Below are 19,243 nucleotides of genomic sequence, written 5' to 3' on the forward strand. Positions count from 1 at the left end.
CTCTCCCTCCCTCTCTCTGTCTCTCTCCTGCTTGCACTCTCTCAAAATAAATAAACTTAACAACAACAACAACAAAGCAACTGAATAGAATCCACAGAGGAAAATCCAAGGAGCCTCTTAAAACAAAGCCATCTCTGCATCATTTAATATTCCCTATCATAGGGCTTTGAAAACCTTCAATTACTCTCAAAGATATGAAGTTTAAAAGTATAAGAAATAGGGCAGCCCCAGGTTCCACTGTGTACACATGTTCTGACCTGAGGTTCTAGGGGCTTTAAATGCACCCAGGAGCCACGAGCTTCAGATTCCTCTCTCTACAGCACCAGAAGCCACCCTGTGGGAACCCTATCCCCCACTGCCTGGCACACGAAGGACAGTCATTGACTTAAAGAGAAAGGAGGAGGAACAGTAGGTCCTCCTGGACAGAACATCCAACCATCCCTGGTCTAGCCACAGTGCTCTGTGGTCTGGGTCAGGGCCTCTTGCAGGCACCAAGTGCTCCCTGGCTCCCCCATGTGTGCCCCGCTCCCCCCCACCCCAGCATGCCCCTGTACCCTCGTGTGTGCCCCTGCTCCCCCAACACACCCCTGTACCCTCGTGTGTGCCCCCACTCCCCCAACGCACCCCTGTACCACTGTGTGCCTGATCTCCCAAAGCTCCCTGGTACCACCGTGTGCCTGCTCCCCCGGCGCACCCCAGCCCCAGCTCCCTATGCACAGAGGCTGTCCCTTCTGCGGACCAGGAAGGAACAAGGCCCACCTGTGGGTCTCCGACACGGCTGTTAGGGGCTGTGCCCACGTCCTGCCCTGACGCTTTGTCATCAGAGGCCTCTTCGCCCCCGGGGCCTCGTCCCTGGGAGCTGCCCTCTGCACGAGGGTGCGGGTGGGCCCCTCGCGCCTGCTGCTTGTCCAGCTCCTTCTGGCACCTCAGGAACCGTTGGTTCAGCACCTGGAGCTGGCGGCTGAGGCGGACGCACTGCGCTCGGAGCCGCTGAAGCTCTGGGGGCTCATCCTCAGCGGTCAGGGGCTGCTGTTCCAGGGAACGGCGGAAGCGGGCGAAGGCGGACAGGATGGTCTCCAGCTCGGCGGAGTGGGCCAGTTTCTGCTGCTTCAGAGCATCGATTTCTAAATCCCTTTCTGCAATCTTCGCTTCCTTTGCTTTTAGGGCAGCTTCAAAGGCTCGGATCTGGGAGGCCATGCCCTGGGCCTCAGCCTCCCTGAGGGCCGCGCTGTGCTCCAGCTCGGCCAGCTTCCGCGCGGCGGCCTCCTCAGCGGCCTGCAGGCGCCGCTGCAGGGCCTCCAGGGCCTGGCCGTGCCGGCGCTCCTGCTCCGAGAGCAGCCGGCCCGCGGGCCCCGTCGCCACCAGCGTCTCGGGGCTGGCCGCAGGGTCGCCGGGCAGCTCGCTGACCTGGGCCCCAAGTGGCGCAGGGCCGCCGAGGGAGAGCTCCCTCTGCAGCCTCTCGATGACTTCATGGAGCTGCTCCATCTCCTCTGCCTTGTCTTTCTGCAGTCGCTGCTGGTTCTCTCGCAGATTCTCGATGACGGACCTAAGCTCCTCGATCTCTGAGTTTCTGTCACAGGGAACCTGAGGAAGAAGCACGTTCACAGGCAAATGAAACGTTCCACCTTCAGAATTTCCCTCCTTTAATCTGAGGTTCAGGAGCGACTTTGAGCTGTGGCACCAAATTAACAAATGACCTTTAATACCTGAAAACACCCGAAAGCTGCACTCCCACCGCATCAGGGTTACCAAAGTGCTTGGGAAGGGACACCCACGGTGGCCACTTTGCCTCTTGTTTGGACACTTCCTCTCACTCTGTGCCATCACCGCGATGGGCAGAGAGAGCTTCCCTGGCTGCCTCTCCGTGGCACCTCCACGCTAATGTCACCACCCTCAACGTGTATTTTTTTAATATTCAAGTAACGTCGATCTGCTTGGTTTTACTGAAGGGAGATTTTAGGTTTTAGGCATGGTTCTAACACTAGAAGACAAACAAATGAAGAAAATCAGGCTTGAGGACTGGCAACACTGAAGAGCAGGACCGAGCCAGGTGCATGCATGGGGCCGTCACTGCCGCCACGACTGCTCCAAGCCTAGCGCTGTGCCCCCCTGGACCTTGGAGAATGCTTCCACTCATGCTGGTTAATGTCACCCTCAAGGTTTTAAGGTAAGAAATGTTATTATTGCTACTTTGAAGATAAGACAATTGAAACGTAGGTGTTAACTATCTTGCCAGGTGGAAAATCAGATTGAGATCTTTGTCAATACAGCTCCAAACTCCATTCTAGTGACTAAGCCATTCGTGCTCCAGTTTACCATCTCCAGCCAATTTCTTATAGTCCAATGTTCACTTCCCGAAAACTGAGGGATTCACAACAATTCTTGGTTTCACTAGTGCCATTTAATTCCTTTAAACTCAAACGCAAATCTGGCCAATACTGAAAACAAAAGAAAACGAGTTAAGTTTTGCTTTTGGTTTAGAGAATATGAGCTATCCATCACACACGCATCCACCATGCTGAAATCTGCACCGTGAACTGTACGGCTGGCAGAGGTAAGGCCCTGGTGAGGTGCGACCCTCACCGCCGGCCTGCGTGCCCCCTGTGCTGGGCGCCATGCAGACTCTCGTCTCCCCTCAGACACCCGAAGGGAGTTTCAAGGGTGATTCTGATGGCACACGACGTGGGCTTATTCACTCTAAACACCCAGACATGAAGAGGCAGGTGCTACAGACCAGCCACAATCACAGCACAAACGGAAAACCTGAAATATAAACCTAGGGAGCCTGTGTGGCTCAGTCGGTTAAGCACCCGACTCTTAACTTTGGCTCAGGTCATGATCTCGTGGGTTTGAGCCCCATGACGGGCTCCATGCTGACAGTGTGCTGCCTGCCTGGGATTCTCTCCCTCTCTCTCTGACCCTTCCTTGCTTGCTCACTCTCTCAAAATAAGTAGATAAATGTAAAAATATATATATATTATATACACATACATAAATATAAACCCAGCACATGCAGGTGGCTTTAAAGAGTCAAGCACTAAATCGGAGATGAGCCCTCTGGGACGCAGCACGGCTGGAGCAGGCAGGCCACAGAGGGGCACCCGGAGCCCAAAGAGGGAAGACCGCGTGGGCCACGAACTGAGAACAAGGGTGGACACTTGGGCCAAGAGCACGCACACCTGGTCTCCTGCAACGTGTGGAGTACTCCCCATTCTGGGGGAAGTGGTCCCTTTCCAGGCGGGACACCGCAGAGCTGACAAGGCCTGGTGCCACCCACCCCCGGCACACTTGCCCCCGAGGGGTATGTTGGTTCTAGGGGTGCCGGGAAAGGCCTACCTCACTGAGCGCGCCCCTTCCCATCCCGGCCAGCTGAGCCTCGAGCTGCTCGCTCACACACATGATCTCCTTTTCTTTGTTCTGCAGAAATGCCTGTGGAAATAATCACAGCGACGCCAATAAAATGTGACTATGGGAAGCAGTCCCCTGACCTGGCAGACGTGCGGTACCCTAATAAACCCATGAGTGTAAATGCTAGCATTCAATCCAAAAGTGGTTTTCTGTATGTTTCCCACTGAAGGACGCCTGATGCCTGCGATTGGCCTCAAACCCTGTTGTCACCAGCATCATGTGACACTGCCTGTGAGGGTCACGCACCCAACAGCGACCGGGGGTGCCACAGGCAAGGGCTCTGTACGCAATACATCACAAGGCTGCTTCCTTTACACCCTGAGTCTCCTCAGAAGCATGATTACACTAAGGCATTAGAAGATTTGAAAACAGAATGTCTTGAAAGAAAGAAAGAAAAAAAGAAAGAAAGAAAGAAAGAAAGAAAGAAAGAAAGAAAGAAAGAAAGAAAGAAAATTAAAAAAAATAAAATAAAAGTATTTTTCTTCGTCCTGCTCATAGGAAGGGTTAACAACTAAAAATCACCTCTCCGAGAACGGGGTGTCTATAATGACCCAAATAGGTAAATGGTGAACATTTACTTTCTCTTGACAGCTTCTACTGTCAGACAAGTGTGCCCCTGCTGCCGCTGAGCTCCAACAAGCATCCTCTACAAGACTGGCTCTCAAGACGCACACCAGACCCAGAGGCTGGTGCAGGAGGCACGGGGTCCAGGTGGCCCCGGGCTCTGCCCCCTGCACACCTTCTAGAGCCACGCCGGCTCAGACCTAGGAGCAGAAGGCAGGCATCTCCTGAACCCCTGCAGCAGAGGACTACCCTCGGAGCCCACAGTGTCTGGGACCCGGGGCTGGTGGTCCCTGGGCAGGCGGTGGCACGGGCACAGACGTGGAGCCTGGTGTCTGGGCAGGCCTGCCCGGCTCACCTTCAAGCGAGCATTCTCCTCTTGCAGTTCTCGCAGGCTGACGGAGGCACGGCTGCTCTGTGTGTCCAGCTTCACGTTCAGGTGCGGCCCTTCATCGCGCTTGCTGACTAAGTCATCCTTAATCTTTCCTAAGTGTTCTTTCAAGTCTAAAACCTTTCATTAAAATAAGAGAGACTATTAAAAAGTACCTAACATTCTAGTTCACTTAATAATTATGAAAGCTACAAATTAAAAGATTTAAGTACACGGCAAAAAAGAGCTACTGATATTTTATAGCCCACACCAAGCTGTTATATACAGTAGACACAGACCCCTTCCTGCATCATTTGGGTGTCCTGCCCCTCCACACAGAAGGGCAGTGAAGGCCACCAGCAGCCCTGAGCAGAGGGGAGTCCCCCACGGCCCCCCACACTTGCCTCACTCTCCCGCTGCCGGAGCGCTGTCTGTACTGCCTCTAATTGGACTTCTGGGCTCTCAGGACAAGTGCCTGCAGGAGGTGTGGGGCAACTGCCCTCATCGAGTTTAGACTGCAGTGTGGACACCACTCCACACTGCTCCTGTAATGCCTCTTTATCCTGTTTAAGAATAAAAGAAGATTTACTTTAGGCAAGTACTTCAGGAACTGGGGGCCTCAAACTGTGATCTGAGTGCATGGTGTCCTCAGCTCTTCCTGGAGCTCACGTGCACACAACTGCACATACCTGTGCGCCCCTGCACGCACCAGACACACAATCTATAGACCGGCTGTGCTCCAGAGCACAGATCTGCTTGGTGAAGGATGTGACCCCAAACAGAGAGCCAATGTGTGTGCCAGCGAGGTCACTGCAATAAATTCATCCTTAGTAATTATTCAGGAAGACCCAAAAATGGTCTCTAGACCGTTGGCTATTCAGAAGAAAATTGCAAAGAACTTGCCAACAAACAGGGCGATGGCTCATCAGGGCACCGCACATCTGTAAGATGAACACTAATGTCTCATTAAAAATTTTCAAAGGGCATTTAATATGGACAAAAGAGTCACAATAAATTAAGTGGACAAAAAGTTACATCTTTGTGGAAGGGAAAAGGGGCATTTTTTATACCTATAGTATCTAATATGCTCAGTAAATGTTTGCTGAGGGAAGAGAGGAGGGATGAGGAAAGATGGAGGAGGGATGAGGAAAGATGGAGGAGGGAGAAAAGATAGAGGGGCAAGGGAGGGAAGCAGGAAGAGGGAGGGAGCAGGGACAGAGAGAAGAGAGATGGCAGGAGTGAAGGAAGAATGGAGAGGAGGGACGGATAGAGCAGGGATGGAGGGGAGAGGGAGCAGGGAGTATGGAGGAGAAAAGAGGGGAGGAAGGAGAGATGGACTGGGCAGGAGTAAAGGGTAGAGGGAGGAGGGAGGAGGGAGGAGGAAGGAGGGATGGGTGGAACAGGAAGGAAGGGAGGAGGGAAGAGTGAGAGGGAGGAAGAAGTACAGAGGGAAGAGATGAGAGGGAGGAAGAAGTACAGGGGGAAGAGGGAGGACGGAGGGAGGAGGGATAGGTGGAGCAGAGGGAGGAGGGAAGAGGTCAGAGGGAGGAGGGAGGGAAGAGAGACAGGTGCAGCAGGAGCAGAGGGGGGAGGGTGCAGGGACTGATGCAGCCGCCGTGAGCCGAGCTGTCCCCGGGCAGCACAGAAGAGGCCAGAGTAGGGGCAGGGCTCCCCTCTTGTGCTGGGCGCCCCTCCCGAGACAGTAACCGCCCAGGTCCTCGTCCTCGGGAAGACCCCTGACCTCAGTTAACTGTTGGCGTCTGCATTTTCGACAACCAAACACACCTGACAAAAACTCTCCTCTCCTTGAAGCTGGACTTGTCACAGGATCAAACCAACGACTGTAAAGTAAGGTTTCTCACCAATCCCCACTTTTCCAGTAAGCGTCTAACCTCTGGTGACATGAAATACATGAAAGTCACAAGCTCAACTCCTGCGACTAACAGCTGGAGAGGAGGGCCGGGTGGCTGGGTCGGACGCCTGGCAATCAGAGGGCGTCCGCCTCGACCTCAACTTCAGACACAAGGGACGATGTCTGTGCCACGGACGCACGCTCCCGATGGCAGTGCACCCAGAGAGGGCACGGACTCTCCTGACCCTCTCCCCGCGCCTTGCCCTCTGTGTCTCCTCATCTGGCTGTTCCTGAGTTGCACCCTTTCTCAACACACTGGTGATCTAGTGAGTGAACGGTTTCCCGGAGAGCGCTGAGCCACTCTAGCAAATTAACCGAACCCAAGGAGGGGCTCGCAGGAACCTCCATCTGTACCACAGGACTTGCCAACGGCCCCTGAGGGGGCAGTCTCGTGGGACTGAGCCCCTCTCCTGTGGGGGCTGACGCCACCTCCAGGTGGACGGTGTCTGAGTTACACGACCTCCCACCAGGGTCTGCCGAGAACTGGATGTTGGCTGTGCGGGCCACCCACCCCCCCGGCCCCAAACAACTGTCAAGAGACCGGAAGCAGTGAAGTGTAGGCAGCAGAGGGTTGGCTGGCAGCCAGTGAGACACGAGGGGACACCCCCTTGGAGGAAATGAGGCCGCAGTGGACTCCGGCACGGCCCGCTAGGGATCTGCCAACCCCCGGTCCTCCCGGCACGGTGCGGGCACAGCGGCACAGGTGGAAGGTGCCCCGCCGACAGCCCCGACCGAGACGCCACAGAGCCTCCACACGACAAGGGCCGCTACCTGCTGCAGTGCTTTCACGGTGTTTCTCTGCTTCTCCAGTTCTTCTCGCAGTTCAGTCGCTTCTCTTCGGCAGCTGGCATTTGTCTCCCGGAGACGTTTAATTTCCTGTTCCTGGATTAACACTTGTCTGTCTGCCAATTCTTTCTTTATAACCAGTTCATCAAACCCATCTGATTTCTCTCTCAACTTTTCTTGTAGCGATTCAACCTAAAACAAAGAAATTGCTTGAGAAATACAATAGTTAAAACAGCCATCTTCCAAATAAGAAAGCACACAACACAACTGAGGAAACACTGATCCCGACGAGCGGTCTACACGGAGACTACACCCAGGAGCCTAGTGAGACAGAAAATTGTAATGCGGGTGTTCTCTCAATAAAGACGTAGAAAAATATTAATATGACACGAGATCTGTTAGGAAAACAAAGTTAATCTTGTTAGTAGGGAAGGAAAAGCTATTCGGCAACACAAGGAAAGGACTCTGGGCACAGCAGCACCCTGGGCAGGGTCCAGAGAGCCAGGCCGAGTGAAGGAGGTCAGTCTCACACGGGCACAAACTGCTTGTCTGTTTGTGCAACTGCAGACACGACACGACTAACACAGAGGACGGGCTAGTGGGTGGGAGGGGACCCCACATCCGTGTCCTGGCTGTACTCCCGGCTCGACCTCTGTGGGCATCACCCCAGGGAAGTGGGTGAAGGGTGCACGGGACGTCTGTCTTACTGCTTACAGCTGAAAACGAATCCACAATCATCTCAAAATATGTGTGATGCTTTAAAAGAAGAGGCAAATCAGCTGCAGCCATGCCAGGCAGAAGGAAGCAGGCAAGTCGGGCTCCAAGCAAAAGGAAGCAAGAGAAACAAGCAAGCAACGAGCCCACGTGCCAGAGGGCCCCCGGCCGCCCCCGGCCTCCCCCGCCCCACGGGTCATGCGGTGGGAGGGCGACACGCCGTACCTCCTCATCCAGCTGCTCCTGTGGTCGTCGTCAGGTACATGGAAGGCAGACAAGGAAACCGAAAGGTAAAACTTCAAAGCATCACAGAGGATGGCTACCCCACGGGTACAGCGTGTGACGGGCTGACTTACATCGCGGACGCATGGGCCCCGTGGCCGGGCCGCCTGTCGGAGCTGCTCCTCCAGCCTCTGGATCTCCCGCTGAAACTCCTCCCGCTCGTGTTCCCGCTCGACAGCCTGCTCCTGTCGAGAAAGGCGGTCTGCTGGGACAGCTCACAGACGCTGGCGGGACACAGCGCTTCCCCTGGCTGCACCCACCTCCCGCCGAAGGGGAGGGGGCTGCACGAGGTCGGGGGAGGGGGCAGCCTGCTCAGATGCGGACTGCTGCGGCCAGCACTTCCCTTCCACACGCATGTCACTACCCAAGGAATGGGCTCCGAGTCACGGGCACTTTGTGAAACACAGCGAAATGCAGAGGGACGGCCCTGCAGGTGCAAGGCGGGGAGGCCTGTGAACGTGGACGGGAGGAACGTCACAGAAAGCAAACGGCTTGGGCCCAACTGGGGGAGCTACAGGCGCCTCCCGGGTGCTGGGCACGCAGGGCCTGCAGCCTGGGCTGATGGAGGCCCCCAGGCCATGCCCATGAGGGGGCCCCTCAGTCGCACATCACAAACGTCGACAACCCCCGAGATGAGCACCAAGCAGCGACGGGACCACAACAATCTGGCCGCACGTGAACCCAACGTTGTGTCGTGGGACCTCACGCTATGAGGATGACTCCGGGGCCACAGAGACAACCTATCCCAGGTGCTTACGTCCATGAACTGGCGCTGGCTCCGCAGATGCTTGTCCAGAGCCGCCATCTGCTGCCTCAGCGCCGAGAGCTCCTCAGCCTGCTTGGCACACGCTTCATGCCGAGAGAGCTGTTCCTCCAGCTCAGCCTCGAACACCTTCATCTGCGAGAGCAGAACTGCGCGGTCTTTCTCAGACTGCTTCCTGGCCTCCAGCTGCTCCTGGGTTAGACACTCCACCTCCCTACGAAGAGCTGCGAGTGCAGAGAAAACAGGGACACAAGCTCCATAGCTCGGGGCGGGTACGTGGGCCAGAGCGGTAACAAAATGTGCTCGGCAGCGTCCCCGCACAGCAGGGACATCCCAGGAGAGAGCCCACCCCACGTCCAGCCTTCCCGGCAGCCCCAGACCAGAGCCTGGCCAGGGGCCGGGGGCACAGCGTCCCCTGAGGCTCCCAGACCCCACCCCATGGAAACAGGGGGACACAGCCACGGCCGGGGAGGGGACACGCACTCTGCGAGCCAGTGTGAGCCCGTATTTAGCCAGATACCTGGAGAAAATAAAGTCAAGTACTTCTGCAAAAACAAACCAAAAAAACTGCCTTTTAAATTAAGATTGGCTAGGGCGCCTGGGTGGCTCAGTCGGTTAAGTGGCCGACTTCGGCTCAGGTCATGATCTCGCGGTCCGTGAGTTCGAGCCCCGCGTCGGGCTCTGTGCTGACGGCTCCGAGCCTGGAACCTGCTTCAGATTCTGTGTCTCCCTCTCTCTCTGCCCCTCCCCTGTTCATGCTCTGTCTCTCTCTGTCTCAAAAATAAATAAATGCTAAAAAATTTTTTTAAATTAAGATTGGCTAAAATAAAACATTTTGAAGACTGAAAGAATATATCTTGGTATTCCCAAAAGACGTATCAGCTAATTTTCCAGGAATTATTCCTTTATGTATACTCTCCGATATGGAAAAATAAAATGTAACTTAAAACCTCCATCAGAGGGAACACACGCCCAGATGTTCACTGTAAACATGCTCAGTATGCGTGCAGGGCCGGGCCGTGTCTCAGAGGGACAGGGTCCAGCCATCAGGAAATCAAAGCCAATCTAAAATCAACTGGATGATAAGGCCACAGTCCAAGTAGAAACTGGAAATTAGTAAGCACCTATAAAAAAAGGAGGCTCGCCTCTGACGAATCCTGAAGTGTTCAAACCATCTCTAAACTGAATTTTAATTTCAATAGTTTTCACTTACATTTTGATGCTTTCAAAACTCATGTTGTTTTATAAAAATTTGTCAATCTTTTATGGCAAACTACCATCACCACTTCATGCGAATGACTCAGCAATTATGATAAATTCGCCTTAAACATGCAGTTAGAACACCGACATCCGCACCCCTGGGGTCAGTGCTGCCCGGTCATGCACCCAGACAGCACCACCCTCAGAGCCACGTGCCGCAGAAAGGGCGGCCCAGCACACGCGGCCTCCGTGCAAGTGGCACCGCAAGGAAGGTGTCCTGTGGTCATTCGGGCCACGCTGAGGGCCACCTACAAAGTCGGGCCAGCACAGAAGCTCCACTCAGGTCCCCGAGCCCCTCCACGGACACCCACCGAGGCCTCCAGGGCCACCACCCCCCCGGCCCCGCCCAAGCAGCACACGCCGCAGCAGAAATGCTCGCCCATTTTCATGTATCAATACTAAAGATTAAAGTTGGCTTTTTGTTGTTGTTGTTAACAGTTTGCCACAAAAGCTTTGAAGTAGTTTTCTTCTTTGGTAAAAAATTGGGGAAATCTGGTGCAGACACAATGCATATCACACGGCAGCCACTTGTTTGTTTTTACAAACCTGAGTCCTCATGTGCTATGGTAACAGGAATGCCTATGAATGAAAACACACAGCGTTTTCAGAGTGGAAACACGAAGTCAGACAACAGGGTTCCAGGGAGTGTCTGCGTTCCTGGACAGTCTCTAACACTTGCGCTTTTCTGTAGCACCGTGACGATTGTCTCAACGTCTGTGACCCCCCCCCTCCCCAATATCCATGTGCTGAGCCTCACGAATGGGATCTGAGCCTCTCTAAGAGAGACCCCAGAGAGCGGCCCGCTCCTCCCAAAAGTGAGGACACAGTGCAGAGGCTGGTGTTCATCAGAAGGCGGCGTGCCGGCGCCTTCATCGTGGACCCCAGGGCTGTGGGCGGCCAGTGCCTGTTGTCTGCAGCCCGTCCACGCCTCCTGTGACAGCAGCCCAGGCAGACCGGTGCCCTGGAGCTGCAGCGCGTCCTGGCTGCCCAACAACTTGACACCGACTTCTATTTGCTTATTTATTAATGTTTATTCACTTATCTTGAGAGAGAAAGACAACGCGCGCGTGAGTGTGAGTCAGGTCAGGGAGGGGTGGAGAGATACGGAGAGAAATGCCAAGCAGGCTCCACACGGTCAGCGCAGAGCCCAATGTATGGCTCAGTCTTCCCAACCATGAGATCATGACCTGCGCTGAAATCAAGAGTCAGATGCTTAACCCACTGAGCCAGCCAGGCACCCTGGCGCCGACTTTTAAAGGAGACAAAAAAGCCCCCGTGGGACAGATGGCATCGCCCTGAAAGCAGCCACGAGACACCCCTCACACCCACAAGACACCACGCCAAGAGGCGAGGCAGAGCTGAATTTCGCCACATGGCGCCAGGACCTCCAAGAACTCTTGGAAAGTTGGTCAACATTCATGAGGACCCAAAGCAGAATCAGGACCAAGTGGCCACACCCTGGGCCACACCTGGGGGAGCCCACAGTCAGAGAAGGTCAGGAGGTGTGCGCTGTGCTGGTGGGCAGCATTTCACACAACTTACACATGCGCGAGTCCCCACACAGAAGCACAGAATCCTGCAGCTGGGTGAATGGAAGGACCAGAGGTCACAGTAAGACATGCGAGTGGGGGCGGGGCTGACGATGTAAGATGACCCCAGCTGCACAGGAAGTACAACACTTCACTGGTGACAAAGGGAAGGAGCAGAGACTGGCCCCACTCTTCTGCCAATGAGCACCGGGGCTCTGGAAGCTGTGGCCGCATACAGGAGGCCAGGCCTGTCCGAGGGGGCGACCAGAGACAGAGGTGCCGGAAGACGTGTGGGAAGGGCCAGGCCCAGGTGTGGCAGAGCGTCTGGGGATGGACCTCACGGAGGCAGGGCCACTCAGGCCTCAGGCAGCGAGGACAAGGCTGTCCCCCAGCACAGGGCTACATGGTCACTCAGCTGGTCCCACTTGTCTGTGTCTCCCACAGGCCCCGGCCCTGAAGGCCCAACACCCTAGAGCTTACCACCATGCTCACGGTGGTAAGCTCAATCTTGATGGATGGGGCACGGGCCTAGCTGCCCCACATACACGCAGGCCGGGGCAGTAACACCTGAGAACGGCTGGAAGGGGCCCTGCACTAGGAAGGTCTGTCCCACTGGGAAGCGCAGCCCATGAGAAGTTCCAAGACAGAAGAAAATGTGTTTAAAAAAATAATAACTGACAAGTCCTCAGACCCACACTCATGCTCACACATGCTCACAGGTAGACACCCACACTCACATGCTTGCTCACACACCTGCCCACTTGCACACATCCTCCCACATGTGAATGGAGCCTTGCCTGAGAACAGCACGGCCAGGCGCAAGGACAGAACCAGGAGAGAACAGGACAGGTCAGTGTTAGGGGACACAGGACACCGGCCTGAATGAGGAAGGAGCAAACACAGAAGAAGCGGATGCATAGCTTCACAACCAGCAGAGGTAGGCCCCTTCCGCCCAGAGAGACATGGGAAGTGTGGTGACAAGCACCAGAGGAGCAGAGGTGGACCCCGCAGCTGTGGGCACAGTGCACACAAGACACCCCAGATGAGCTCTGCAGAAGTCATTAGTAGGAGATCCACAAGACACAATTAGAGGTGTAAAGAGATTGAAAATAAAGGGTGAAAATGACGTATAAGAGATAAAACAAAGCCAGACTAAGGTTTCGATATCAAAAATTTACATCAAAAGTCAGAAAAGGGACAGGTACATATAAGCAGATTGATGTCACCAATAGCAAGTCAAGCAAGAAGATGAGGTCTGGAATGATTACACACAGACCTTCTGAAACATCCCATGTGGGTGGAAGCCAAGGCCACTCACAACTCGCTCTGCCCAAAGAAGCCACAGGCCCGCCAGACCCACACCTCAGCAGCACGTGAGCCTTGGCAGACACGAGTCAAGCACCTGCCCAGGAGGGCGCACAGGACAAAGAAGAAGTAAGACAAGGCCCAAAACCAATTAAGTGGAGGACAAAGAAAGTGGCAATGATTAGTAATCCCAAAAGCTGATTGTTTGTTTATTTATTTATTTATTTATTTATTTTTTTAACGCTTATTTATTTTTGAGACAGAGAGAGACAGAGCATGAACGGGGGAGGGTCACAGAGAGAGGGAGACACAGAATCTGAAACAGGCTCCAGGCTCTGAGCTGTCGGCACAGAGCCCGACGCGGGGCTCGAACTCACGGACCGCGAGATCGTGACCTGAGCCGAAGTCGGACGCTTAACCGACCAAGCCACCCAGGCGCCCCAAAGCTGATTGTTTATTAATGAAGGAAATCAAAAAGAATTAAAGATTGGGGAAAAGACCCGATATTTAGGGGCGCCTGGATGGCTCAGTTGGTTAAGCACCCAACTCGTGATCTCAGCTCAGGTCTTGATCTCACGGTCGTGAGTTCAAGCCCCACGCTGGGCTGCATACTGGGCATGAAGCCTACTTAAAAAAAAAAAAAAAAGAAAAACCAAAAGACCTGATGGTTATAGCAGCACTATCGACAACAGCTACACTATAGAAAGAGCCCAAATGTCCATCAACAGATGAATGGATACAGAAGATGTGGTGTGCATATATGATGGAATAGGACTTGGCAATCAAAAAGAATGAAATCTCGCCATTTGCACCCACGTGGACAGAAGTAGAGTGCGTTATGCTAAGCGAAATACGTCTGTCAGAGAAAGACAAATACCGTATGATTTCACTCATGTGAGGAATATAAGAAACAAAACAGATGAACATAGGGGAATGGAGGGAAAAAGAGAAGAAAGGGCAACAAACCCCAAGAGACTCTCAACAACAGAGAACAAACTGAGGCTTGATGGAGGCAGGTGGGTGGGTGAGAGGTGGGCCAGGGGGGCACTTGCTGGGATGAGCACTGGGTGTCATACGTATAAGTGATGAATCACTGAATTCTACTCCTGAGACCTATTTTACCATTTATGTTAACTAGAGCTTAAATAAAAATTTGAAACAAACAAAAATTGGGGAAGAGTAAAGAGTTTCCTGAATTGGTCAAGGCTGTACCACAAAGCAGACTTGTGCGCCCATAAGCTGTCTGAAAGCCACAAACCCAGAGATGGGCCGGTGGCACAGGAGGCACAGGGACACTGGGAGTGCCTGGTGGGCGAGGGTGTGAGAAACATGGTTCTGGGGAAGGCTGAACCCACACGGAGCTGATTCTTACACGTCTGCTCCTGTGGACACCGCCGCCTATGGACTCAATGGCCTGGACGCCTTCCATTTTGACTGTTCACGTGTTAAATATTTAAAACGTAAAACCTCTAATAATCTGAAATCACAATGAACTTTTGTTAAAACTACGTTTTCCTATTTAAGATTAACGTTAGGCACTTTTTTTAAAGTCTTAAGTAAAAATTTTGAGTGGCCCGTGATTTCCCACTGCCATGGCTATTTACCTCAAACAGGCTGGTGACATTTCAGTGGCCTCCTGTTTGCCAGAGGCAATTCTGGCCTCACACTGCTGTAAGAACTCGAGGGGCCACCTCTCTAACGGAGCAGCGACACGGAGGATGCTGCACCAGCCACCCTGATCAGGGCCCCTGCCTTCTTTCCAAGGCCCTTGGTGAGTGAGAGCAGCCCCTGCTCCCACCCTCTGCAGCTCCCATCTCCGGCCGCGGAACCGGCATTTCTTACCATCTTCTCTCTCTCCTGCTTCTGCGGCCAAGGCCTCCTTTTGGGTCCACAGGACGGAGTTCTCCTCCCTCAGCTCTGCCTGCTGCTGGGTCGCCCGCTCCAGCTGCCGTCTCAGGCTCTCCAGCTCAACGGCGAGGCCCTGCTCGGCTGTCTCCTTCTGGCCCAGCGCCTCTTGCAAGCTGGCCTGCTCCACCTTGAACCCTTCGATGAGACCTGAGGAGACGGGGAGAGACCCGTTGCCAAGGGCTTGCTGGAGAAGCAAAAGGAGCAGACGGGCCGGACATGGGCATCCCAGCCCCAGCGAGATGTCAGCCGTGGGATATGAGAGCGGAGTGGTCACGCCCGGGGTCCTGTTCCCAGATGGATGGCACCAGGCCAGCGCACCCAGCACGCGCAGGAGTCACCGGACAAGGTGACAGCCCGAGAGCAGCCATGTACAAGACACCCCCACCACACGCCCGCGCACACCCCTCATGCCGCGTGTCTAGCACGTAAGCACCGGACACCATAAACATGGGGGTCACAAATGTCACCTCTTGGGGCAGGACCGACGTTCCCTTCTCGCCATGTAAGGCAGCGCTCCGAGGCCGTGAGCCTGGGATGCGGCAGAGGTTAAGTGCGGAGAGAAGAGCCACCCCGCCTGGGCCCTACCCGCTGCCACAGCCCTGGCTCCCGCGAAGAGCCTGCACGCGCAACGGCTTTTGTGAGCAAAGTCCCCGAGGCCTCACGCCATCTGTCTTATTTTAGTTTTACGTTTTGCTCTGAACGCTTCCGTTAATGCTTCCCCGTCCCACGTGCCTCTGGCCGGCGCGCCCCTGCAGACCCTCCCCCCGCAGCTGGCGCTCACCCCGCGCCTGGTGCAGCTCCAGCGTCAGCCGCGTCCGGGCCGCGTTCTCCTCGTCCAGGCGCTCCAGTAACTCCTGGTGCTTCCTAACGACCTGCGCCGTTTCCTCGTTCTTACAGCTAAATTCTTTCTCAAAACGAGAATGAATCCGACGTGCTTCCTCCAGCTGTTAAAACACATTTGAAAACCAGAATTGCACTTCGATATAAAGCTAACGTCAACAGAATTCCACTTGTGTAGAAGTAGAATACAAATATTCCGGAAGAAACCATTCTGACATTCAATATTAAGTCAATTATTAATAAACCTACTCATTCAACAATTTTCAATAAAGTAAAATTCCAGGGGAGCCTGGGTGGCTCAGTGGGTTAAGCATCTGCCTCTTGAACCCAGCTCAGGTCATGATCTCACAGGTTGGTGGGATTGAGCCCCACGTCACGCTCTGCACGGATAGTACAGAGCCTGCAAGATTCTCTCTCTCCCTCTCTCTCTACCCCTCCCCTCCTCTCTCTCTCTCAAAATAAACTTAAAAAAAAAAAAGAAGGAAAAATTCTGCACAGACACATACAATACTACATAGAAAATTCACATGTTCGTGAACTACTGCTACCACATGTCTGTACAATAAAGCTAAGGAGAATGTATATGCAAAGATCACAAAACTGTCCGTCGAGAGCCTAGAACCTGGGCAGGAACGACCACTTGGTGCTCCACAGGTGGAGGAAGAGATGGGGAGGCCTGGGGTGGGCGGGCTGGGAGGAAGTTCTCCTTGGGCTGGTCACCACGGTGCGAAGATCTGACACGTCTTCACCACCTGCAGACCCATCCTCCCTCCCTGACATCCCTCTGGGCCTCCCTGGATGCCGCCCACTCATGACTCAGCCCTGGGTCCCCATCTCCCCTTCCTCCCCTGGCAGACATGCCCTCCTGTGCCCTCTGAGGCTCCCAGGCCAGCTCCAGCCTGGAGGGCCCACACTAACCTCTGGATCCAAATACCTGTGCCCAGCTGTGCCAACAGACACCTGGCCACCTAGCCTGGGCCTCCCTCATATTCACTGCACCCCCAGACCAGCCTCTGAGGGAATCTACTGGTTTTCCCTTGAAAACAGCCCTAAGCTGCCTCTTCTCACACTCTCACCAAGTAGGGAAAACTTGCTTAAGTATTTCTGGGATGTGAATGGCAATGTCTTGGCTAAAAATGTTTAGTTTCTAATTGGGCTGAATGGGGGGAAAATTGCTATACTGCTTCTCACGCATTCATATTTAATGTCTTTCCTAATTGTCTAAAATGCTCTAAAAGATTCACACAAACAATTCCCTTTTCTAGTGACAATCCCAAAACTAAAACGGTGCAGGAGGTAATAGCAGAGTGGAAGCGAGAGGCCCAACCGCACGATCTACCAGACGCTCAGCTCTTCTCTGTGCACGGCGATCCCACAACCTCAGAAATTCTGGTTCAGAAAAGACTCCCACTTAGTAAAGACACAGAGTACGGTTGGTACTGACAGAAGATCAAAAAGACAAGTGGGGAAGGTGGGTCGCACCCAGAACGGAGTTTCTGTCCCCCAACGCCCAGAGGAGGAGTGAACACGAGAAGCCGGATCCACCGGGAAGAGTGATAATGTTCCTTCTAGCCCTGCGTGTACGGTGCCCGGCAGAGCACCTGGGGGCTGCAGGACCCTCCTCCATCAGCTGCAGATCATCAAACCATCCCATCCACCCACTTGTCCGACCCGTTGTCCCTCTCAAAAAACAAGGAACACTAACAGGAGTTAAATCAGAGTCACAGACCTGTTTAGACGGATGATGCACAGAGCCATGTCTCACCTGCCTGCTGGAGTCCAGAGCCAGCTCCAGGAGGCCGTCCACTGCCAGGCCAAGGCTCCGGTAAATCCTCCTAACTGGCTGCTCACACTCCAGTGAATTTTCTGGGCTCATGAAAAAGCTTTCACAGATGTGACTGCTGATTTCAGCCTCTGAAGACACCTCTGCACATTCAGGCAGAGTTCTGTCCAGCTCCAGCAGGGCTGCTTCAGGCCACGTCTCCTCGAGCACCGGTACTGCGAAGTGAGGAAACGCAGGGACCTGCATACACCACGTGGCTAGCGAGCCCGCACGACCAGCACTGCGGAAGGGCGAGCACACCCGGGTCCCAGAGACAATACCCATCTTGGGCGTAGGCAGCTCATCCAGCCCCCAACCCGGCGGGGAGGAGGAGGATGGTGCTGTGCACCCCGGCCCGGGGTCCGCGGGCACAGGGCCGTCCTAGCGCTCACCTGCAGATGGGGCCTGGCCACTGGGCCGCACTTCACGCGGGCTCTCGTCCTCCAGACACAGCCCCACGCGCTCACTGATCCGGCTCTTCAGGGTGACGGCGGCCTTCAGCGTCTCTCCGAACAACCCGAGCAGCCTCCGCAGAGTGTCTCGGAGAGCTCTCCTGAACGAAGCACATAGTAGGCCATGACCCTGATCCTGACTGACTCAGACAAGAGGGACACAGCCCAGGAGGCAGCAGAAAAAGGTACCGTGCACTTGGGTACTGCATTTTACCAGCCTAGCAGGACAAAGAAAGGTTTCGGCTTAAACTGTGCTGGCCTTCAGTCCAACTCCCTCTTGGAACCGGACCGTTCCTATGCGAACTGTGTCCGCTGGAAACGTGTAGGCACTGGGTCCCACTCCCGTTTGGGATCAGACTGTTTGCAATGGAACTGTGCTGGCCTTGGGTCTGATTCCTTCTGGAGTGGGCTGTTCCTGTTGAAACTGTGCTGTTGAGGAATTGGTCTCTTTGCTCTAGAGAAAGCCCTCTAAGACTAGAGATCCCAGCCATCAAAATGCTTCAGGGGTACCCTCCCTACCAGGACTCTACCTGGTTTTATGCTAAAAAAACGATGGTCCCTCCACATGTGCATTTATAACTAAGTGAACTGACTTAACCAGAAGTAATTTAGAACTTCGATGGCCATTACGAGGAAGTTTTGATATCCCTAAGCTTGTTTTCCTCAAAACTGAATTAGAAAGCCATGGCTCCCTAACAAAAGGGAAAAAAAAACAAAAAACAAAAAAAGTGAATGGGATGCCTATTTTAAAAGGTATATCAAGGCTTCCAGATGTTTTCAGGATTCTAAGTTTGCCTCTTTGCAAAATATTACTTCTAAAATGATGCAAACAATTGAAAAAAGTAAGAATGGCTTCTGAGGCCTCTTTACCTGCCCCTCCCCCGCCCCCAATCTCCTCTGCAGACATGTGGCGGCCACCTAGTGCTGGGACCCTGCTCCCAGTGCCGTTTTCCTCTGTTGTCTCTGCCAAACTTCCCTTTTCCTCTGAACCTCTTTCCACTCTCTCCTCTCCTGAACCTATTAAAAGCTGCCTCTCTCAAGTTAAGTCTTCTGAGAATCTAAACAAACCTCAGGCTTCTTACGTTCTCTGGTCTAAGGCCAAACTGTGAGCCATGGTTAAGGAGTTCCCTAAAGGAACCAAGGATGCCCCCCAGGTTTATTTAGCATAGTTATTTGCATAGTTATTCAAACTTACCAACATGGTTTCTCACATTTACATCAATTTGTCCACATGCCTATTGGTGAGGGCCAGGCCAAATGCTGGATGAAACTAGCTCAAAGGAAAGGAAATCTAGAAGGGGATCCTGAAGGGGATCCTGAAGGGGATGTAG

At 53.7% G+C, this 19,243-nt stretch overlaps 1 protein-coding gene across 7 annotated transcripts in view; it reads right to left on the reverse strand.

Annotated features, from left to right (window-relative positions):
• PCNT (pericentrin) overlaps positions 1 to 19,243 on the reverse strand; it is a 134,825-nt gene that overhangs the window by 42,006 nt on the left and 73,576 nt on the right. For 6 of the 7 annotated variants that reach the window (XM_042957271.1, XM_042957274.1, XM_042957272.1 and 3 more), the window contains 12 exons: positions 17,853 to 18,013; positions 17,404 to 17,636; positions 15,580 to 15,742; positions 14,733 to 14,945; positions 8,791 to 9,020; positions 8,108 to 8,218; positions 7,977 to 7,994; positions 7,023 to 7,229; positions 4,744 to 4,902; positions 4,328 to 4,480; positions 3,337 to 3,429; positions 760 to 1,584 (listed from right to left, as the gene is read on the reverse strand). In XM_042957271.1, coding sequence (XP_042813205.1) covers positions 760 to 1,584; positions 3,337 to 3,429; positions 4,328 to 4,480; positions 4,744 to 4,902; positions 7,023 to 7,229; positions 7,977 to 7,994; positions 8,108 to 8,218; positions 8,791 to 9,020; positions 14,733 to 14,945; positions 15,580 to 15,742; positions 17,404 to 17,636; positions 17,853 to 18,013 — 2,566 coding nt within the window. The remainder of the gene's footprint in view (positions 1 to 759; positions 1,585 to 3,336; positions 3,430 to 4,327; positions 4,481 to 4,743; positions 4,903 to 7,022; positions 7,230 to 7,976; positions 7,995 to 8,107; positions 8,219 to 8,790; positions 9,021 to 14,732; positions 14,946 to 15,579; positions 15,743 to 17,403; positions 17,637 to 17,852; positions 18,014 to 19,243) is intronic. The other variant, XM_042957273.1, reaches the window with a different exon arrangement.

Source organism: Panthera tigris, chromosome C2 (assembly GCF_018350195.1).
Source record: "Panthera tigris isolate Pti1 chromosome C2, P.tigris_Pti1_mat1.1, whole genome shotgun sequence".
NCBI classification, from domain to species: Eukaryota; Metazoa; Chordata; class Mammalia; order Carnivora; family Felidae; genus Panthera; species Panthera tigris.